The sequence below is a fragment of the Mirounga angustirostris genome, unplaced genomic scaffold (genome assembly GCF_029215605.1).
Source record: "Mirounga angustirostris isolate CCGP_5_RB_7025 unplaced genomic scaffold, mMirAng1.0.hap1 SCAF_2, whole genome shotgun sequence".
NCBI lineage: Eukaryota > Metazoa > Chordata > Mammalia > Carnivora > Phocidae > Mirounga > Mirounga angustirostris.
In genome coordinates, this window is record NW_026991710.1 from 32,472,922 (window position 1) to 32,496,785 (window position 23,864).

The 23,864-nt window shown below is 39.1% G+C and overlaps 1 protein-coding gene and 1 pseudogene across 2 annotated transcripts in view; both read left to right on the top strand.

Annotated features, from left to right (window-relative positions):
• The window catches only part of WDR19 (WD repeat domain 19), a 100,131-nt gene that overhangs the window by 29,655 nt on the left and 46,612 nt on the right, over positions 1-23,864 (top strand). For both annotated transcript variants that reach the window (XR_010409335.1, XM_045881308.2), the window contains exons 10-17: positions 5,288-5,358; positions 5,778-5,950; positions 6,043-6,157; positions 7,004-7,110; positions 7,781-7,903; positions 16,115-16,264; positions 21,204-21,351; positions 21,472-21,676. Coding sequence is in view for 1 of the 2 variants with exons in the window: in XM_045881308.2 (XP_045737264.1) it covers positions 5,288-5,358; positions 5,778-5,950; positions 6,043-6,157; positions 7,004-7,110; positions 7,781-7,903; positions 16,115-16,264; positions 21,204-21,351; positions 21,472-21,676 (1,092 nt within the window). In the remaining variant the exon portion in view is untranslated. The remainder of the gene's footprint in view (positions 1-5,287; positions 5,359-5,777; positions 5,951-6,042; positions 6,158-7,003; positions 7,111-7,780; positions 7,904-16,114; positions 16,265-21,203; positions 21,352-21,471; positions 21,677-23,864) is intronic.
• Positions 609-2,970, top strand: LOC123847718 (protein BEX1-like; annotated as a pseudogene).

Below are 23,864 nucleotides of genomic sequence, written 5' to 3' on the forward strand. Positions count from 1 at the left end.
GACAGAGGGTAACCTTCCTCCAAGTAGAGGAGCTATGGTCCCAGGAAGTGGGGCAACCCCTGTTGCTTATTTTTTTCTCTGCCCTCACACTGCTTGGCCACAGGTATGGGTGCAGCTGTGGAAGGACAAGGCACTACAGGGTAACTAGAGCCCCAGCTTTCCTGCTGGAATACCAAAAAGGGGAGACCCAGAGAATCAGAACATACCAGGGAGATCCTAGAGAGGAAAGAGCTCTGGAAAGCAACCGTCTAAAGACATTTATGAACTCCCAGGTTCACTCCTGAGCTATATATGTGTATCTTATCCTAAAGATACCAAAGACTTTGAGAACAGAACTAAGGGACAGGTCATAATGCAAGTTCTATGGACCACAAAGTGGACCGAACAGGGACATATCTGAATACAACTGCAAAGCCTTTGAAAATGGAACTGACGTTGAAACCACATCTCACAGAAAGCTGGTTGATACTGATAGCCTGAACCCAACTGGGTTGATTGCTTAAAAAAAGAAAAAAAATTAAACCTTCTCCTTGGGATTTAAACAAGATGCAAGAGTCTCAAATGTAATGTCCAGAATGTCCAAAATATAACCCAAAGTTACCTGACATATGAAGAATCAGGAAAATTTCAACTCACTTGGGAAAAGGCAATCAAAAGATGCCAATGCCAAGATGTTGCAGGTAGCAGGTTCATGAAAAAAATAGGGTTCCTGAATAGACTGCTTTAGGGTTCCCAGGCTAAGGCCAGATTGGTCAATTCTAACCAAAACAGTGGGGTTTTGGTAAGCCCCAGAGATCTTATCCTAGGGGCACATAAGGCATATAAATGCTGGGAGACGGGAGACTGTTGATCACGAGGGCTTTTGGGGAAGTCACATCAGGATCTTACATTTGCTTGTGACTCTGTGAGCTGCTCTCTAGGGCATGCACTCACAGGAGGGACTAGTGTAAGGTCACTACAGGCCACTTGGCCAAACAGGATGGATGCTGAGCTAGCAGTACCATGGAGTAGCTTAGCTAAACTCTCAGCAGACTTGGACAGCACTATAAACCAGCTAGACCTAACAGACATCTATAGAACATTCCATCCAACAACAGAATACATGCTTTTTCTATGCACCATGGAAAATGCACCAAGATAGTCCATATCGTGGGCCCTGAAACCTCAACAAATTTAAATTGAAGTCATGCAAAATGTGTTCCTTCGCCATAATGTAATCACACTTGAAATGAATAACAGAAAACAACAGGAAATTCAATGAACACTTGGAAATTAACCTACTTCCAAATAATTCATGAGTATATCTCAAAGCAAATTTAAAAATACACACAACTGAGCCGTGACCCACCAATGCCAACTCGCGTGCCTTGCTCTAGCGTCAGACCCATCCTTCACTTGCTCCCTTCTTGCTCCCGGTGGCCCTGAGGGTGTGTGGGCCAGGGGGCCCCAAAGAGTAGGAGGAGGAGGGGGGGAGCAGGTGTGCAGGTCTAAGTGTCACATCCGCACACTGGCGGCAAGAAATCAAGAGGAGCAGGAGACCTCAAGGATGGGACCAGGAGCAATGGCGTCCAGAGGAACAAGCAGTAAAAAGTCTCAGCATGGACAATGCCAACCAGGAAAATGAAAAAAAAAAAAAAAGGATGAAAAGGAACAAGTTGCTAATAAAGGAGAGCCCTTGGCCCTCCCTTTGGAAGTTGGTGAATATTGTGTGCCTAGAGTAAATTGTAGATGGTTCCATGTTAGGCATCCCATCCCACAGTATAGGTGGGACATGATTCAGAGGCTTGGAGAACCACAGGCAAGGATGAGAGAAGAGAATATGGAAAGGATTGGGGGGGGTGGGGGGAAGTGAGACACCTGAGGGAAAAGCAATTCAGTCATAGTCTAGGGGCGGTTAACACTGACCCTCCTCACCATGACCATCATGAGGAGTTTTGCCTTATGCCTTGAATCCTGATGTTTTCCCTGAACTTAATAGGAAGACACACCTGCTTCCTAAACTTACATGTTCTCAGTGTACCTTTGTTGTAAACCTTTTGGTGTTACATGTCTCTTGTGGGTTCCTATGACCAGCTTCTAATTGAATGCTGTATTTTGACTCAATCTGTAAGATCCTATCAGCAGGGGAGTTTTACCCTATTGCATGGCAAGATGCTCATTATATATTGTGAAGTTAATAAAGCAGTTTAAAAGACCAAAAAAAACCAAACAAACAAACAAACCCATACAACTGAATAAAAATGAAAATGCGACATAACAAAATATGAGATACACTTAAAGCAGTGCTGAGAAGAAAACTTGTAGTATTAATGCTTATATATGAAAGAAAAAATCTCAAATCAGTAATCTAAGTCCCTACCTCAAGAAACTAGAAAAAAAAAGAGCAAGATAAGGGTAAAGCAGAAGGAATACAATCATAAAGAGCAGAAGGTGATGACAATGAAGGTAGAATAGGAAAAAAAAATCTAACAGCTGGAATTTTTTGAAAAAGAAATTGATAAAACTCTAGCAAGAATGACAAATTAAAAAGACACAAGTCACTAATATCAGGAATGAAACAGGAATATTATTACAGATCTGGAAGCTATTAAAAGGACAGTGAAAGTACTACAACTTTACAATTACAAAGGAATACTACAAACAACTCAGAAATTTGACAACTTAGAAGATTAGAAAAATTCTTCAAAAACCACTGAAACTCAACCCAGATGAAACAGATAATCTGAATTAGCCCTGTAATTCTTAAAGAAATTGAAGAATGATTTTAAACCCCTGAAAAATCTCCAGGCTCAGATGGTTTCACTGGAGAATTCTACCAAACATTTAGAAAAAGAATTCACACTCATTTTACAAAATCCCTTCAGAAAATAAAAGTGGAGGGAACACTTCTCAACTTATTTTATAAGGCTAGTATTACCCTTATACCAAAATCAAAGAAAGTATTAAAAAAAAAAAAAAAAAAAAAAAAAACTAGAGACCAATCTCTCTCATAAACTTGGACACAAAATCCTCAACAAAACTTAGCAAACTGAATTCAGCAATATATGAAAAGAATTATACCTCATGACTAACTGGGATTTATTCCAAGTATGCTAGGTTTATTTACATTCAAAAATCAACAAAGTTACTGTATCAGCAACTGAAGAACCATATGATCACATCAGTTGACACAAAATATTTCATAAAATCCAACACCCATTCATGATAAAAATTCTCAGTAAGTTAGGGATGGAGGGGAATTACCTCAACTTGATATAGAACATCTACAAAAAACCTACAGCTAACATCATACTTCATGGTGAAAGACTGAGTGCTTGCCCCTGAGATTGGGAACAAGATAAGGATACCTACTCTCACTGCTCTAATGCAACCTAATATTAGAAGTTCTAGCCACTGCAGTAAGACAAGAAAAATGAGACACATCCAGATTGGAAAGAAAAAAGTAAAACCATCTCTATTTGCAGATGACATGATTGCTTATGTAGAAAATCTCAAGGAATCTACAAACAAGAAACACCCAGAACTAAAACTGAGTGAGTGTAGCAAGGTCTCAGGATGCAAGATCAACACCAAAAAAAAAAATCAATCACATTTTTTATGTAGTAGCAACAGACATGTAGAAAAATATGCCATTTTTAATCACTCCAAAGAAAATGAAATACCTAGATATACACTTAACAAAACATGTACAGGGTCTGTGTGCTGAAAATTCCAAAATGTTGCTGAAAGAAATCAAAGAAGACCCAAATAAACAGAGAAACACACAGTATTAGTATATTAAAAATAGTGATAACATCAAATGCTGGGAAGGATGAAGAGAACCTAGATCACTCATACATTGCGGGTAGGAATGTAAAATGGTACAGCTATTTTGGAAAACAGTTTAGCAGTTTCTTAAAAAAACAAACAAACTGAATGTGCAGTTACCATATGACCCAGCAATTTCACTCCTGGCCATTTTTCCTGGAGACGTGAAGACATATTCACAGAAAAAACCTGAATATGAATGTTTACAGCAGCTTTATTTGTAATAGTAAAAAACTAGAAACAATCCAGATATCCCTCAGTGGGTGAGTGTTCAACTGATACATCCATTTCATGGAATACTACTCAGCCATAAAAAAGAACAAACTATTGATATACACCATAACTCAGATGAATCTCCAGAGAAGTATGCTGAGTGAAAAATGCCAATCACAAAATGTTGCATATGGTATGATTCTATTTATGTAATATTGTTGAAATGATAAAGTTATGGGAATGGAGAACAGATTAGCGGTGGCTTAGGGTTAGGGATGGAGCTAGGGTGGAGAGGAAGGAGGGTAAGTGCCTTTATAAAAGGACAGTACAAGGGATCCTTGTGGTGATGGAACTATTCTATATCCTGACTGTGGTTGTGGATCTCAGGAATCTTGCATGTGATAAAATTGCTTAGAACTAAACACACACACACACACACACACACACACAGTGAATACAAGTAAAACTTGGGACATCTGGAAAAGGTTTGTGGATTATATCAATGTCAATATTTTGATTATATTTAATCCTACAGTTTTTCAAGATGTTATCATTTGCGGGGGAAGGTGGAGGGTATATACAATCTCTGTGTTATTTCTTACAACTGCATGTGGATTTATAATCCTATCAAAACAAAAAGTTAAATGAAAACAACAAGGGGAAATATATCAAGGGAAAACCTTGGGAGGGCAGAAGGGAGGAGAGAGGAAAGGAGACAAGGAGGAAAGATACCTTCCAGCCATTAGGGGCCAACGTTGTACCACACAGCTTTCATTGGCTTGAACCCACCTATCTTCGCTGTAGCCCTAGGGAGTAATATGTCCCCAGTTTTTCAGAGCTTTCAGCCTATGCCTGCTGATTCCAAATCAAATGCTCTTTCTATTATACCTCATTACTTTTTGTATGAAAGAAGTCAGGGTGGTGGAGGGAGCACATTGCAAAGAGAAACCTTATTCCTCTTACAATAATTAGTGCTGCTCAGGAGAATGTTTTCCTACTCACACTTTTCTTCAGGGCAACTTAAACCTCCATGTTCCTAAAACTGTAGACCAGAAAATTAAGCCGGGCACAATATATATATATTATATATATATAAAAGATATAATTACAGAAATTCTATTATTTTCTTACCTTGACCCAATAGATTATCCTATACATCCCTTTTTGGAGAACACTGACCTGTTCTATAGCTTACAATTTTTCGTGAACGAAAACAATTTTATTTAACACTTGTATTTACAATATACATATTTCTTTCATTTTTCAGCATCAAAATCCATGACTTGGCAGAAGTAAAAGACATGTATGCTATAATCAACCTGGATGATGAAAATAAAGGTACTGATTTTTCTGAGGCAGAGTGACGTTTTACCACTGCAATGGCACAGTAATGTGTTTATTATTTTTTGAATTGCATTCATTATAAGAGGAATAAAATTAACACCCTTCATGAAAGTTCCCTAAAATAACTTACTTATTTTAGTAATTATAGAAGGCTATAAGTCCACTTTGATCTAAAGATTTATAGTGAATTTAATCTCAATTTCAGTTATAAAACCTAAATTCTTACATCCTTTCCTTTTGAGCCACTACCGAATGAATCAATGCTCGTGTTCACATGCCTGTCCGTGGTGAATTTTTACTCTGTATAAACTAAACTATTAAAAGACAACACTTGAAGATTTTTATGTCTCTGCAGCTTACGTGAAAATATTTGCTTGTTTTTGATTGATCCTTTATTCTGTCAATTATTTCAGGGTTGGGCACCTTGTCCTGGACAGATGATGGCCAGTTGCTGGCACTGTCTACCCAAAGGGGCTCGCTGCATGTTTTCTTGACCAAGCTTCCCATACTCGGGGATGCCTGCAGCACAAGGATTGCGTACCTCACCTCCCTCCTTGAAGTCACTGTAGCCAACCCTGTTGAAGGAGTATGAAAATGGTGTTATTTTGATTGTATTTATTAGTAAAATCAAAGCAGTTGTAGCAGTTGATCTGCTACTGTTCCTTTCCTGTATTACAGGAGCTGCCAATCGCAGTTTCCATTGACGTGGAGCCCAACTTCATAGCAGTCGGGCTTTATCATCTGGCCGTGGGAATGAATAATCGAGCTTGGTTTTATGTCCTTGGAGAGAATGGCAAGTCTCAAACCAGTTGTCATCTCACCTAGCGTATAATTTCTGTTATTATTTGGGGAGCATTGAAAGTTTCTTTGAAGACCGGGCCTTTCACTCTTTTCCTTCAGCTGTCTCTTAAGAAGCTTAACAGTTTTGTGAATCCTGTAAAAATTTTGCATAATTTTTGGGAAGATTTTATTCTTAGCCTTTGTAGTGAACACAGCGTGGTATAGTGGGCAGAGTATGACCTTTAGAAATAGGCCCTGAGTGTAAATTCCCCTGCTGCCTCTTGGAGCTGGGTGACTCTAGACAAATTCTTTACTTCTCTGAGCCCTGGTTGAGAAGGCTTTGTCCGGAAAATGAGGATTCTTGTACATGTAGGGGTCAAGGGGTTGTGAGGAGAACTAAATGAAATAAAATGTGAGGCGCCTTTGCACAGTGGCTTTCTTAGGCACTCCTCGGTCGGGTCGTTGGGTCCCTCCCCCCTCCTTTTGTTCTTTACGTTATGGCCATTAGCATCTGAAGGGAGCCTGGCTGCTGCTTCTCCCCACTGGAGGTCAGATATCCCTCAGGAGTAGAGCCCGCCGAGATTTAGCCTCAGATAGACTACACCATTAAGCTTACTGTCGCTGAAGTACAATTTTTGGTTGTTTCACGTGTAATTTTATTTCCTGTTACTTTGTTTCATGTGAATCATTACGGAATTCCTGAAAGCAAATTTATATGACAACTACGATTTTCTTTAGAATGGCTAAAATAAAAATTTTAGATTCAGAATATCCTTAAAAAGGCACCCATTTAAAAATTAGTTGCAAATCTCAATGTAATTTTATTTATATTTTAATACGTGTTTTTATATTGTTACAGCTGTTAAAAAATTGAAAGATGTGGAATATCTGGGGACAGTCGCCAGTGTTTGCCTTCATTCTGACTATGCAGCTGCACTTTTTGAAGGCAAAGTCCAGTTGCATTTGGTAAGTATAATTCTGATATCCTGGAGCCCTTGGGACTCGTGATGACTCAGATTAGTGATGATGATGAACAGCCTAATGTTACATTACCAAGAACTTTGTTCAGAAAGCAACCACATACAGACTAGCTAGAAAGTCAGGTGTGGCTAAAGGACTAACAAAACTCTTTACCCTTCTGCATGAGATGCTCAATTAGCTTTCTTACTCTGGTGGGAAACTGCATCTAGAGGGAAATTAAAAACTGATGGGGACGTTCTATGTCTGGGCTTCCTGCCATGAATTGACTTACATATTTGGGCATATCCCTTTTGGGGATACTTGAAACTATACCTATTAAATTGTTCAAAAGATATTGGCTCCTGAAATACGGGTCTTCTAAGCAAGGGGGCATCTCCTACATCTATTTCTTGGCTCTTTGCTTCTGGGAAGCCAAAGAGAAAAGCTACCAGACCCCTGCAGAGCCTGCTGCAAAGATTATTCCCACTAAAGAGGGATGTTTAATGCTGCCCCGCTGGCGATTGTGGTTCTTGTCTGATGTCTTTCTCAATAGACGGGTAGTCTAATGAGTCTGAATGTTTAATCGAACTTAGGAAGAAGACCCTCCCCTATCTCCCAGATGGTGCAGACCAGCTTTACTCAAATCTATAAGGTACTATTATTCTTTATATTTTAGATAGAAAGTGAAATCTTGGATGCTCAAGAAGAACGTGAGACTCGGCTTTTCCCAGCAGTGGATGATAAGTGCCGTATTTTATGCCATGCCTTAACTGGTGATTTCCTCATCTATGGTACAGATGTACGTACTGGCTTCTTTGATATAGAACATAGGGGACTTTCTAATTTTTGCTTTGTAATATCTATGTGTGTGTATATATATAATATATACATAATATATACATACGTATAGATGTATGTATATAACATATATACATTACATTTTATACACACTTATGTACAGCACATAGGTCCCATGATTTGCTAGTAGTGCTTTTGTGATTATATAAGCAATTTTGATGGCAGAGTGAAAAGAGTCTGGAAAATCTGAGCTCAAGTGCCAGTTCTCTTACTCGCTACTTAACCCATTCCAAGCCTCATTTTCCTTATCTAGATGCTGTAAGGGTTTATTTCGGTGATGAACATAAGACGTATCATTCAACTTTAGATCTCCAGTGCCTACATTTAGTAGGCATTTAATAAATGGCAAAATTAATTGAATATTGGGAATCCCACTTCAATCTTTTGATGGTTGTTTTTTTGTTTGTTTTATTTTTTAGAGAGAGAGAGTGTGAGCTGGGGAGGGAGAGGGGCAGAGGGAGAGGAAGAGAGAGAATCTTAACCAGGCTCAATGCTCAGTGTGGAGCCTGATGTGGGGCTCAGTCTCATGACCCTGAGATCATGATCTGAGCCAAAATCAAGAGTCAGACACTTAACCAACTGAGCCATCCAGGTGCCCCAATTTTGGTCTTTTGAACCACCAGTACCCTAAATCTCTAAATATTACACTAGCCAGATGGACATAAAACATAGTTATAGTAATAGCATCTTACATTTGTAAAAATTTTTCAAAGATTTTTCAAAGCATATCATACCTGTTGTCTTGTTCATTCTCTAAAAGAATTTAGTAAAGGTAGGAAGGGCACTGTTTTCCACATTAGAAAAACAATTATTGACTTTCAAATGTTTCATTTTCTCACGTTAAACTGTTTTCTAAAAAAAGCATGTCTTGTTGCATACTTATTGCCATAAGAGAGACTTTAAGTTCGACCTAAAATAATCATCTTTTTACTAATATACACCAGTAGGGTAGGTCTCATGTGTCAGGTAAAGTGGTAAGGGATATGGTAAGTTACAGCAAATATAATACATTTGTATGAGATGTAGCAGTTTATAAAGCCCTGATCTCACTTATTTTATCTCATTAGTTTTATAAAATAATCAGGGAAGTGTTAGAGACTGAAGAACACTGAAGATTAAGAGGTTAGTAAGTTTGTAACAGATGTGGAACTTTAACAGTATCTTCTGATGTAAAACCCACTCTTTCCACTATTCCACACGGCATTTTGAAATAAGAACTCAAGGTGTGGTAGTCTGTCCATAAGTCAGCATTTATCTCAATCTCTTTCTTGAATGATTCTGAAAATATGTTTCTTAAAGTTTTAGTGAGGTATGATTGATTCACAACAAACTACTATTTAAAGCCCACAATTTGATAAATTTTGACATGCATATACCTGTGAAACACCATCAACTCAATCAAAATAGTAAACATTCATCACCGCCAAAAGTTTTCTCATGCCCCTTTATGATTCCTCCTTCGTGTCCTGCCCCTGATGTCACTATAAATGAGTTTCTGTTTTCTAGAGTTTTATGTAAATGGAATCATATGGTATGTACTTGTTTCTATCTGCCTTCTTGTGTGTATCAACTGTTGATTCCTTTTTCTTGCTGGGATGGCATGTTATAGTATACATTTATCATCATTAGCTTAACCATGAACCTAAGGAATGGACATTGGGGATTTCCCATTTGGGGTTGTTTCCAGCCTGGATTATTTCCAGTATGGGGTATTTACAAATAAAGCTGCTATAAACATTCATGTTCAAGTCTTTGCATGGACATATGCTTTCTTTTCTCTTGGATAAATACTGAGAAGGAGAATGGCTACATCATATGGCATATGTATGTTTAAGTTTTTAAGAAACTGACAAACTGTTCTCTAAATTGGTTGTACTATTTTACATTTCCATCAACAGTGTGTGAGCGTTCCAATTCCTCCACATCCTCACTAACATTTGATATGGTCAATCTTTTTAATTTAACCCACTCTTAAGTGTGTAGTGAAATCTCATTGTGATTTTTTTTTCTTTTGCTCAAATGAAGACCATTGCTTTTTTTAAAAATTATTATGTTATGTTAATCACCATACATTACATCATTAGTTTTTGATGTAGTGTTCCATGATTCATTATTTGCGTATGATTTTAATTTGCTTTTCCCTAGGGGACTCCTGTGGCACATCTTTTCTTTTTTTTCTTTTTTTCTTTTTTTCTTTTTTTCCTTCTCTCCTTCCCTCTCCACCAGCATCTTTTCATATGCTTGTTTGCTCTCTGTATATCTTTGGTGAAGTGTCTGTTCAAATTTCTTTGGCCATTTCTTAATTGGGTTGTTTTCTTATTATTGATTTTTGAGAGTTCTTTATTCTGTATTCAAGTCCATAATTTATCAAATATATGCTTTGCATGTATTTTCTCCCAGTGCATCCGTTGCCTTTTCATTTTCTTAACAGTGTCTTTCACAGAGAATAAATTTTTTTACTTTGATGAAGTCCAGCTTACCAATTTATTTTTTACAGATTGTGCTTTTGGTGTCATATCTAAGTAATCTTTGCCTAACCCAAGGTCACAGAGTTTTTCTCTGGTGTTTTCTTCTATAAGTTTTGTAGTTTTATGTTTTGTACTGAGGTCTATGATCCATTTTGAGTTAATTTTTGTTTATGCTGTGAAGTCTAGATCAAAGTTCATTTTTTTGTTTAAAGATATTCCAGTTGTCCCAGCACCATTTATTGAAAAGATTGTCCTTCCTCCACTAAATCACCTTTGTACTTTTGTCAAAAATCAGATTGTCCATAAATGTGTGGGTCTTTTTCTGGAATTGCTCATTCCATTGATCTGTGTGTCTGTGTTTATAACAGTATCACACTGTTTTAATTACTGTAGTTTTATAATAAGTCTTGAAAGCAGGTGACGTCCCCTCCAATTTTGAGTTTCTTTTTCAAAGTTGTTTTGGCTATGTTCTCAGTACCTTGCATTCCTATTTGAATTTATGATAATCTTGTCAGTTTTTACAAAAAGCCTCCTGGGAATTTTAATGGGATCATGTTGAATTTACAGACCAGTTGCCATCTTAGCAAAATCTACTCACCAATGAACAAGATATATACCTCCATTTATTTAGGTTTTAATTTCTCTTAGTGTTTTTGAGTTTTCAGTGTACCAACACCCCTTTTGTCAGATTTATACCTTAAGTATTTCATATTTTTGTATTTTAGCATTTTTCTTATTTTTAATGCATAGTATTACTTTTTTAAATTTTAACTTCTGATTATTCGTTTGTAGCATATAGAAATGGAACTGATTTTTGGGTATTAATCCTGTATACTGCAGCCTAACTAAATTCACTTAGTAGTTATAGTAGTTTTTTGTAGATTCATTGGATTTTCTATATAGATGATCATGTCATCTCTGAATATAGTTTTACTTCTTCCTTTCCAATATGGATGCCTTTTATTTATTTATTTATATTATTTATTAATTTTATTTGAGAAAGAGACAGAATACTAGGAGGGGGATGGGCAGAGGGAGAGGGAGAAGTAGACTTCCCTCTGAGTGGGAAGCCAGACACAGGGCTTGATCCTAGGACCCAGAGATCATAACCTGAGCTGAAGTCAGATGCTTAACCAACTGAGCCACCCAGGTGCCCCATGGATGCCTTTTATTCTAATACATTGTTGAATAGGAATGGTGAGAATGGCTATCTTCATCTTGTTCTTGACCACTTAGTATGATTTTAGCTGTAGATCTTTTGTAGTTGCCTGTTACCAGGTTGTATGTATACTACAAAACCTAAACCACTAAAATAATAGAGTTGTAGCTAATAAGTCAACAAATTAGATAAAATCAAATAATAAAAAATACACAATCATATTGAACCACTTTAAGCTATGGTTCATCTTTTCTACTTTTTTGCATACCTGGTAATTTTACCTTTTGGGATGCTGGATATTTTTGTATTCCTAAAAATAGTCTTTTTTTACACCCAAACATGGGGAAGTGGAGAGGGAGAGGGAGAGAATCTCCAGCAGACTCCCTGCTGAGCACAGAGCCCAAAGTAGGGCTCAATCTCAGGACCCATGAGATCATGACCTAACTGACTGAGTCACCCAGGCGCCCCCTCTAAAAATATTCTTGAGCTTTGCTCTGGAATGCAGTTAATTGACTTAGATGTAGTTTGACCCTTTTTGAGTCTGGTTTTATGATTTCTTAGGCAGATGTGAAATACTGCTCAGTCTATAGCTAATTATTCCTGCTTCTGATCTTTCTGAGTTCTCTACCCAGTGCCTTGTGAACTATGATTTTTTCCAGTCTGGCTGTTGGGAATAGTTACTATTCCTGTTCCCTCTAATCCCTTTGGATGGCTCTTTCCTTGGCCTTGTGGTTTTCTCACATGCATGCAGTGACAGTACCTGCCAAGGACTCAGAGTGGACCCAGTGCAGCAACCCAAACTTATGTCTTCTGTACTCTGCCCTGCAAACCCCAGCCCCCTGTTCTCCCCAGACTTTCAGCTCCATCTCCTCAGCTTGGGGAGCCATGCTCTGCCTGCATCCTCCTCCCTTTGCCATGCCTTGAAAACTCTCAGAGCAAAAGCTGGAGGACTCACAGGGCTTACCTGGTTTGTTTCCAAAATCTCAGGCAGAAATTGTTCTTTGTTGCCTCATTCCAGTATCTTGAAAACTTGTTTTTTCATGATTTTTGTCTACTGGTTTTGGTTGTTTGGAGTAGGAAAGTTAAATCCAGGCTGTTACTCTATCTTGGCCTGAATAGAAGTCCAAGATGTTATGTGCTTTTATTTTAATTAAACTTTTTATTTTGAGATCATTGTAGATTCAGAGGTGGTTTTAAGAAACAATACAAAATGATCCCACGTAAGAAACAAAACAGAGAGATCCAATATGCTCTTTTCCTAGTTTCCCCCAATGGTAACATTATATTACATATCATAATCAGGATACTAACATTGATAGTCAAGATACAGAATAATTCTATAACCACAAGGACGCCTTCCTGTTGCTATTTTATAGACACCCCCACTTGCCTCCTGCCCTCACCTCAGCCTTGATCCCTGGTAACAAAGTTATAGTTACAACAAGGGTTACAACAGGGGTTGAACTGTATGAGTCTACTTGTATGTGGATTTTTTTCAATGAATACAGTACCTGTCTACTTATATGCAGGTTTTTTTTCCAATAAATACAGTACTGTAAATGTATTTTCTCTTATGGTTCTTATACTATTTTCTCTAACTTCATTGGAAGAATACAGTATATAATATATTTAGCACACAAAGTATGTGTTAATCAACTATTTGTTATTGGTAAAGCTTCCAGTCAATAGTAGAGCTATTTAGTAATTTAGTTTGGGGGGAGTCAAAGTTATACATGCATTTTCGACTGTCAGGGTGGGGGTTCAGTAACCTTAATCCCTGTGTTGTTCAAGGATCAACTGTATTCTGTTCTCCATTTCTATAATTTGGCATTTCAATAATGTTACATAAGTAGAATCATACACCTTGTAACCTTTAGGGATTGGCCTTTTTTCACTCAGCATACTTCTGTGGAGATTTATCTGAGTCATTGTGCGCATCAATAATTTGTTCATTTTTATTGCTGAGTAGTATTCTATGGTATGAATACACCAATTTGTTTAAGCATTCACCAAATGAAGGGCATCTGGATTGGTTCTAGATTTTGACTATTGCAAATGAAGCTTCTATAAATGTTCATATACAGGTTTTTGTGTGAAAGGTTTTCACTTCTCTGTAAAGTTCCCAGAAGTAAATGTGAAGTTATGACTTCACATCCACTATGATGGCTATAATCAAAAAGTCAGATGATAACAAGTGTTGATGGGGATGGAGAGGAATCAGAACTTTTTCTTTTTTTAAAGATTTTATTTATTTATTTATTTGAGAGAGAGAGAGAGAGAATCAGCATGAGAGGGGATAGGGTCAGAGGGAGAAGCAGGCTCCCCGCCAAGCCGGGAGCCCGGTGTGGGACTCGATCCCAGGACTCTGGGATCATGACCTGAGCTGAAGGCAGTCGCTTAACCAACTGAGCCACCCAGGCGCCTGGAATCAGAACTCTTATACACTGCTGGTGGGAATGTAAAATGGTGCAGCTGCTTGGCAGAACACTCTGGTAATTCTATAAAAGATTAGACATAGGGGCACCTCGGTGGCTCAGTTGGTTAAGCATCTGACTCGATTTCGGCTCAGGTCATGATCTCAGGGTCATGTTATCCAGCCCTACATCGGGCTCTGTGCTCAGTGGGGAGTCTGCTTGAGATGCTCTCTCTCCTTCTTCCTCTCCCTCTGCCCCTCCCCCTCTCTAAAATAAATAAATAAATCTATACATAAATAGATAAATAAACAGACATAGCTACCATATGACCCAGGAATTTCACTCCTAGGTTATACCCAAGAGAAATGAAGATATATGTCCAAAAAACTTGTACACCAGTGTTCATAGCAACATTATTTATAATAATCAAAAGGTGGAAACAACCCAAATGTCCAAGTGAACAACATATGGCATATCCACACAATGGAATATTCTTTGACAGCAAAAAGGAATAAAATATTGATATATAATGCAATATAGATGAACCTTGAAAACATCATGTTGAGTAAAAGAAAGCAATCACAAAAGACCACATTTTGTATGATACCATGTATATGAAATGTCCAGAATAGGCAAATCTATGGAGATAGAAGGTAGGTAAGTAGTTGCCTTAGACTGCGGAGGGGGAGTGGGACAAGGTTGGGGAAACTCAGGAAAGACTATTAAGTGGGGTTTCTTTTTGAAGTGATGAAATGTTTTAAAATGAATTGTGATCAAGTATTATACAACTCTGTGAATATACTAAAAGCCATGGAGTTGTACATTTGAAGTGGGTGAATTGCATGGTATGTGAGTTATACCTCAATATGCTATTATTTAAAATAAAAGTGCGGGCATCTTAAAAAAAAAAAAAAAGGATCAGTAAAGGATATCTGGGTGGGTCCATCCTGGGCTTCTTTATTCTGTTCCAGTGATCTGTGTGTCTGTCCCTTCACTAATATGACACAGTCTTAATTACTATAGCTATACCAAAAAAAAAAAAAAAGTTTTGAAGTTGAGTAGTCAGTTTCCCACCTTATTCTTTTTTTATTCAAAATTGCTTTAGCTATTCTAGTTCCTTTGCCATTTCATACAAATTTTAGAATAATCTTGTTTATATCTACAAAAAATCTTGAGATTTGTTTTGGAATCATATTAAACTTGTATATTAGTTGGGGAAAATTAACATGTTTATTATGGTGAGTCTTCCAATCCATGAACACAGTATACCCTCCACTTATTTAGGTCTTCTTTGATTCTTTCATCAGTGTTGTATAGTTTTCAGCATCCAAATCCTGTGCAAGTTTTGTTAAATTTATACCTAAATATTTCATCTTTTTTGAGTGATTGTAAATGGTAATGTATTTCTAAATTTTGGTATCTATAGTTCATTGCTAATATATAGAAATACAATTGATTACATGAGGTGGTTTTGTTTGTTTTAATTTTCTAATTGGTCTTAACAGCAAAAATATTTAAAAATAACATGATTTGAAAGTTATTCTGAAACAGTAAGGATATTTCCTATAAGTGGAAAATCTGAAAATCAATTATGCTTTAATATCACTAAGAATATTAGAACTTACTGTTGAATCACATGTACATTCTCACTTTCTTGGATTTGTACCTTTACATATAGTAAATATTAATTTTAGACTCTTCCTGCATGAAAAATATTGTACATTTTCTCTTAAAATTGGAAGTGTGGAAGGTAGCGGGAGGAGAAGAATGAAGCGGGGGAAATCGGAGGGGTAGACGAACCATGAGAGACGATGGACTCTGAAAAACAAACAGGGTTCTAGAGGGGAGGGGGGTGGGAGGATGGGTTAGCCTGGTGGTGGGTATTGAGGAGGGCACATTTTGCATGGAGCACTGGGTGTTATGCACAAACAATGAATCATGGAACACTTCATCTAAAACTAATGATGTAATGTATGGGGATTAACATAAGAATAAATAAATAAATAAATAAATAAATAAATAAATAAATAAATAAAATTGGAAGTGTGTTTAAGTGCTTAAAGTATTTTCTTGACAATGTTTATATTTCTATTACTGGATTTTTTTTTTAGACTGGTGTCATTCAGTATTTCTACATCGAAGACTGGCAATTTGTTAATGATTATCGACATCCTGTTGGTGTGAAAAAGATTTTTCCTGATCCAAATGGGACCAGATTAGTTTTCATTGATGAAAAAAGTGATGGATTTGTCTACTGTCCAGTAAGTCTGGAAGATTTCTTAAGCATTCATTTTTTTAAAATGTAATATACAAAGAAAAATGTTTTTAATGTATATTATATATAAAATCATTTTTTCTTAACTAGTTCAAGGATTAGAGTACTTCATTAAATCATGTTTGTGATCCATTTTTACAATTATTTACATCAAGAAAACTTTTTCCATTATTCTGCAGTTCTTCATAGTGTCAGTCCCAGAAAGATTTTTTTTTTTAAGATTTTATCTATTTATTTATTTGACACAGAGAGACACAGCGAGAGAGGAAACACAGCGGGGGAGTGGGAGAGGGAGAAGCAGGCTTCCCGCTGAGCAGGGAGCCCAATGCGGGGCTCGATCCCAGGACGTTGGGATCATGACCTGAGCCAAAGGCAGACGCTTAACAACTGAGCCACCCAGGTGCCCCCCAGAAAGATTTTTTAAATGGAATAATAGTTATATTCTGTACCACTTTAACCTTATTTACTGGAAAATGTTACAGTATGTCTTAATTTAAATGACTTTTCTCTCCAGGTATGCCATAAGCTTCAGAGGGCAGGGACTCCTTTCTGCCCACCTCACTTGATTTTCCTCTTGCCTTAATGATCCTGAACAGAAAGAAAAGGTATTTTTGAATAAGATAGATTAAAAACAGATGGACCCTTTTTAGAATCAGTTACTCTTATTTTTATACATCCCTTACTGTTTTTTAAAATAAATTAGAAAAAGGAGATGGGTTTTTACATCATTTACTATACTTGGATTTTTTCTTTACTTACTTTTGATATCCAGTTAATGATTTAGTATGTTCTTGGTCACAGTTCATATAGCCTACAGCTGTTCTCGGATGCATCTTTTTTTGTTTTTTTTTTTTTAAGATTTTGTTTATTTATTTATTTGAGAGAGAGAGCACGACCAGAGTGGGGAGGGGCAGAGGGAGAGGCAGATTCCTTGTGAGCAGGGAGCCCAATGCGAGGCTTGGTCCCAGGACCCTGAGATCATGACGTGAGCCTAAGGCAGACCCTTGGCCGACTGAGCCACCCAGGCACCCCTCTCAGACACATCTTAGTAACTGTTCCCCTGGTGTCTGTGCTTTGCCGCTCAGTGGAGACCGCTTTCCCCTCACTGTCCACTTCACTAGATACTGAGACTTTCCTCCTTCCTTCCTTCCTTTTCTCTCTTCCTTTCCTTCCTTCCTGTCTGTCTCTTTCTCTTCCTTTTTTTTTTTTTCTCTTTTTATCTTTGATAAATCTTTGTTATCTTTGATAAATATAACAATTTTCCACAGGAGCATCTGGATTATTTAAGCAAAATTCCCAATGTGCCAATTCTCATTCAACCCATTCCTCTCCCAGTCACAGAACAAGTGAGGAAAAAATGACATAAATAGAAAGATAACCCTGAGTTCTTTCTACTTGATCAGGAAATCCCTCTTGGACAGATCCCCTTTCTGTAGCAGGGCCCCGTCCGAGCTCCCCGGCTTCCCTGCGTGGGCTCACCACAGATGGAAGCTGCTGCTGAGGGTACCTAGAAGGCAGGTGGGGAAATCAGGGACTGACAGGAGTTAAGGCAGAACTGGGGTCTGACCTCTAGTGAAAGGGTGAGGAGTTCGAGCAGTCTGAACGAGTTGATGCATCTTTCTTTCACCTTTTACAGTCCTCCTTTCCTTGACAGTTTCTGTTAAAGAGGCTACACGACCTTCCTCATTGAGTTGCTGTGAGGTTTCAGTGAGTTGATTCTTCCAAACACAGGATCGGGCACGTGGTAGCTATTTAGCAGGTGTTAGCTAAAGCCCCGCCTCTTTATTGCTTTACCACCCTTAAACCCCTCCAGTTCCAGAATTATCTCACCTGCTGCTGCCCGTTCCCACTCCTATTTCCAACTCTAACCTGCAGCTCCATTATGTGTTAAGAAAAAAATGTTAAGAAAAAAAAATCCACACAAAAGCCTGAGTGCGTGAGAGCACAGGCCCTCTCTAACCCAACCTGTGGGCGGCTGTTTGCTTTTATCCAAAGTGAGATCTCACTGCTAGGTTAGATATCCCAGGGGAATATGCCGATATCTGAGGGGAATATGGCACCTACAGGAGTGAATTCTTCTTGTAAATAACACCAGCTCAGTCTTTCTACAAGTGAGGTGAGCTTGGCAGGGAAGGGGAAGGCGGGCTTGTGATGCGGAGCCTTCCTCACCACCTAGGGCACAGGAGGAGGCCCCTGGCCTCCAGCCCAGAGTGCCGTGCATTTGATTTCATTTGATCACTCACCCTGTCATAGCATGTTACTACTGCAGCTTACTCTTCTACTCCACTTCAGTGAATCCGAGAGAAACATTGTTTCTGTGGTGTACATATATGACAATATATAATTATTCAGGGACGCCTGGGTGGCTCAGTCGGTTAAGCGTCTGCCTTGGGCTCAGGTGGTGATCCCAGGATGCTTGGGATCGAGCCCCACGTTGGGCTTCCTGCTCAGTGGGGAGTCTGCTTCTCCCTCTCCCTCCACCCCTCCCTCCTGCTCAGGCTCTCCCTCTCTCTCTCTCAAATAAATAAATAAAATCTTTAAAAAAAGAAAAAAATATATAACTATTCAGATGACCACTATTCCTCTTTAAAGTTCTTATATTTACATGCAGGTTCCCTCATATGTATGTTTATTCAACCAGTTTTTCCTCACTGTGTATAGGAAGTGTAAGGAAGCGACTGACATTATACAGGAGAATTGGGAGAGGTGACTTTTTCCTTACAGACGCCCTAATATAACAGCCTTGTACCCCATCGCTCTATAAGCCCATTAAGGATGACGTGATATATTACAGGAAGTTGATCAATAGGTAGGGTGTGGAAGTTAAGCACATGGACTCTGAAGACAGACAAACAGACCTGGATTTAAGATTAGTAATAATAACAACTAATATTTTTGTGCTGAGTACTCCTCATATATATCAGGTATCTCTTAATCCTTATAGCAGCCCCAGAGATAAATACTCATATATTTTTTTAAAATAAACTTTAGGCCCAAGCTGGGGCTCAAATTCATAACCCTGAGATCAAGAGTCACATCCTACTGACTGAGCCAGTCGGGCACCCCCAACAAGTACTCATACTATTGGCCATTTTATAGGTGAAGAAACTAAGATTAGAAAAGATAAGTAACTTGTCCAAGGTCACACGGAAAATGGCATCTGTGGTCTGAGTCCAGCATGGCTTCCTCCAGAGCCCTCACTTTGATCAGAGTCCCAGTTTCACCGTTTATAAAATGGGTACAGTTCTACCTACTCGGTAGGTTGTTATGTAAAAACAAAATGGGACGATGTCCATAAAGCGTTTAGTGCAGTGCCTGCCATGTGATAAGTGCTCAACAAATGGTTACCTTTTTAAAAAAATTCTGCCCCCAGTCTGGTGGCACTGGTGTGCTCATCTGCACAAACCAAGGGTCAGTGTCACACAGGGGTTAGAAGCATAGACTGGGGGGCCAGACTGCCTGCTGGGTCCAAGTCCTGGCTCTTCAACTTACTAGCTGTGTGACTTTGGGCAAATTTCTTTGTGCCTAAGCTGCTTCATCCGCAAAATGGGCATAAGAATGCCTATCTTGGGGGCGCCTGGTTGGCTCGGTTGGTTAAGTGTCTGACTTCGGCTCAGGTCATGATCTTGGGGTCCTGGGATTGAGCCCCATGTCAGGCTCCTGACTTAAAGCTCAGGTCATGATCTCAGGGTCCTGGGATGGAGCCCCAAATCAGGCTCCCTGCTCAGCAGGGAGTCTGCTTCTCCCTCTTCCTCTGCCCCGCCCCCCCACCCCCCGCCGGCTCGTGCCCTCTCTCTCTCTCCCCGCCCCCCCCACTCTGCAGTCTCTCTCTCAAATAAATAAATAAAATCTTTAAAAAAAGAATGCCTATCTTGTACAGTATGAAGTTAGAATTAAATGAGGTTGCAATATATAAGTAATAGCATAATACCTTATAAGTAGCACTATCTAATAGAAATATAATTAGGACTACATATAATCTTAAATTTTCTGCTAGCCACATTTTTTTAAAGAAGATAAAAAGAAACAGGTGAAATTAATGCTAATGTATTCAACCCAATATTATTACTTCAGTATGTAACCAATATAAAAAATGAGATGTTTTACCCTCTTTTTCATACTAGCTCCCTGAGATCTAGTAGATAGTTCGAACTTACACCTCAGTCAGACTAGACACATTTCAATGTTCAGATAGGCACATGTGGCTGTGAAATAGTAGCTGCTGTATTGGACAGCACAGCTCTATAGTATTAGTTATTCTTTGCAAGAATCTTACATTTCATCCTTATTTTGAGAGCAAGATGGGGTAGGGAGGAGGCGGGTATTTCTCAGCTTCACGTTCAGTGTATATATAAGCCTCCCTGCCGAGGCCCCTGGAATATGTGCATTGATTTTTTTTTAATAGCTTATAACACTAACAGTACATTTTATATTTATTGGAATGCATTCTAGAGAAGCTTTTGAAATAAAATAGACCTAGTGGAGTTTATTTGATTTCCAAATATGTATGAATTAATTCGTTTCTTCTCTAGCTGGAACATTTCTATAACAGGTATTGAAAATTTTCTGAACACAAGTGTGTTCGTAGTTTAAATTTCTGTTGTCTTCAGCAACTTCAGCCTTTTTTTTTCTTAAGCTGAAGCTCTGTGTCCAGACTTGTCTTTTTTCCTGAAAATGCACCATGTTTTAGATAAAAGTCTTGATTTGCCGTACAAACCACAGGGGGGTTGTTGTTTTTTTTTTTCAAGTGGGATCTAGTACAGGAGTAGGAAAAGGAACTTTCTTTCCTGCTATGGCTGGAGTGTTGTTGGGGTGAACGCGGTGGGAAAGCTACACCAACCAAGGCAGCAAACAGGCTCCTACCAAGGCCAGCGAGGACAATTTCAGTGCAGACGTGGGGCAGATCTGTAAATCCTGTTTTGTAGGTTAATGATGCTACCTATGAGATTCCAGACTTTTCACCAACCATTAAAGGTGTTCTTTGGGAAAACTGGCCGATGGATAAAGGCGTATTTCTTGCTTACGATGATGATAAGGTATACACTTACGTCTTTCACAAGGACACGATACAAGGTACTTAATCACTTTTTTGTTGGTAAATAAATTTCTAAGACAATGAAATTAAAGCATTCCTTTCTGATTTATGTGCTGAGGATCCACTTTTAGCATTAAGATGTCTGTTTTCCAATCTAGGATCCAAGGTCATCTTGGCTGGAGGCACCAAAGTCCCCTTCTCTCATAGACCTTTGCTGTTGTATAATGGGGAGCTAACCTGCCAGACACAGAGTGGAAAAATAAACAATATCTACCTGAGCACCCACAAGTTCCTGGACGGTTTAAAAGATGTGGGGCCTAACGAGCTGCAGCAAATGCTGACACAGACTTTAATGCTCAAAAGGTAGGACTCCAAACACTTCTCAGGAGTTCTCATTTGCTTTTGTGATTTTAAAGGTCATATCCTATGGAAGTAGATGGAGATGATAGTATTGGCCTTGTTTGCAGGATTATTGTGAGGCTCAGACAAGATCACGGGGATGAGAATGTGTGTAAATTCTAAAGGAAGTACTGTTGTCCTAAGCCCTTCAGAACAGAGAGGTTTCTCCTCACCCAAATAGCACACTTACTGTGAAATTCTAATAAGCCTAATTTTCAACAGTATCCTAATGTCAACATAAGAAGTTTGGCTTTGCCTTGCTTGGGATTTCCTTTTTCTGCTTTTTCTTCTTACCTGTTACAGCCGCTGTGAGTCTTCCTTTGTGGCTCTGACCATGTCTTAAATGTTGCTGTTCCTTAGGGTCCCATGAGCCCCCTCTTCTCTTCTCTAATTATTCTTCCTAAATGAATCTCCTCTACTTACTTGGCTTCAGTAGCATTCACAAGAGGCTGACTCCAAAACGTGTATCTTCCACTTAAAGCTGTATTTACCACTGCCTACCAGTTGTGTTTGAGAGTCCATGAGCTCCTTACACTTGCTCTCTTTAAAACAACTCATCTTCCCCAGTCCCCTCTTTTCCCCCAGTACTAATCCCACGTACACATGTCCCAACACACCCACACACCAGACCCTCTTCTCCCTGCACCCTCCTCTCGCCCCATACTCTCCCACTAACTCAGGCCCTCACTCAGAATAACGTATAAGGTAACCACTCCCCGACTGCTCTCTCTGCTGATAGCCTCATGACAAACTCATCTATTTGCCACACTTGAAAATACCAGTCTGATCCTCTCACTCTCTGCTGGAGATCTTTCCCCTTGGCTTGAGGAAAAAATCCCTCCTCCTCGGGGACCTCAGTATGACGTACTGGCCACTTGCTTTAATACCAGCCTCAACTATCCCTTCCTCCACTCCCTCTCTGTTCTGCTGGCTGCTTGAACGGGATACTTTTCATGGTTCTTTGCCTTGACACATACAGCTTTCTCTTCCCAGAATGCCCTTCCTCTATGTCTGTCTGTAGTAACTCTGCATTCTTCACACTCAACTGAGCCGTCTCCTGCTCCGGGATGCCTCCGCTGCAGCCCCCTAGCCCTGGCAGCCTGGGTTAGAGGCCTTCCTGGTGGGCTGCTTGCCTCGGGGCCATAGACACAGTGGTTTAGAGCACTTTCCTCCTACTGCTGCGTGATGGTCTTGGGAGGTCTCTAAGCTTCACGTTTCCTCATCTGTAAGGGAGAAATGACAATATTCCTTAGTGGGTAGGGTTGTTAGGGTAATCCAGTGAGAGAATTTATGCAAAGCGTTTGGCACAGATTCGCGTATTGGAAGCGCACAGTTACCTCTATCACGCTGTGTCAGGATCATCCATTGACTTACTGTCTCTTCCACCTTCCCCAGTCTTGGAACCTCTCTGTTCCAAAGGGCTTAGGACAACAGTACTCCCCCCGCCTGAAGGACAATGACTGTGTGTTTGATCTTTGTATCTTGGTTCCAAGCACAGTTTCTGGCACAAAATAGGAGCTCAGTAAATGCGCGTTGGGTGGGAAAATGCGTAGGTGACTAGATGGATAGATGTAATACATGCATTGATGTAGCATGAAAGTTTAATTCGCATTTATGGTCATGTTTTAAACCAGAGGTCAGCAACCTTTTTCTGTTATGGACCAAATGGTGAGCATATCAGGCTTTAAAAGCCATGGGATCGCTCTCATATCTACCCAAGTCGGCCATTGTAACACAAGAGTGGCCAAGACAATCTCTAAAAAAATGGGCTGAGTGGCCTTGTTCCAGTCAGACTTGGGTCACGGAAGCAGACAGCTGACTGGATTTGGCTTGTCAGCCATAGTTTGCTGGCCCCTGTTTTAAATTTCCAAATCTATAGGAGTAGAGTAGTGTTATTAGATTTATGTGAGAACAGAAATAATTTTCACCTATGTGTGAAGTAAACTCAAAAATAAACAAACAAAAAGAGTTAGTTGTTAATGAGGGAGGGTGGTTACACAGATTAGATTCAGATTAGTAAAAGAAATTCAAGAAAAAATATTTTTTAAAGATTTTATTTATTTGAGAGAGAGAGAGAGAACACAAGCAGGGGGCAGAGGGAGAAGCAGGCTCCCCAGGGAGCAGGGAGGCCAATGCGGGACTTGATCCCAGA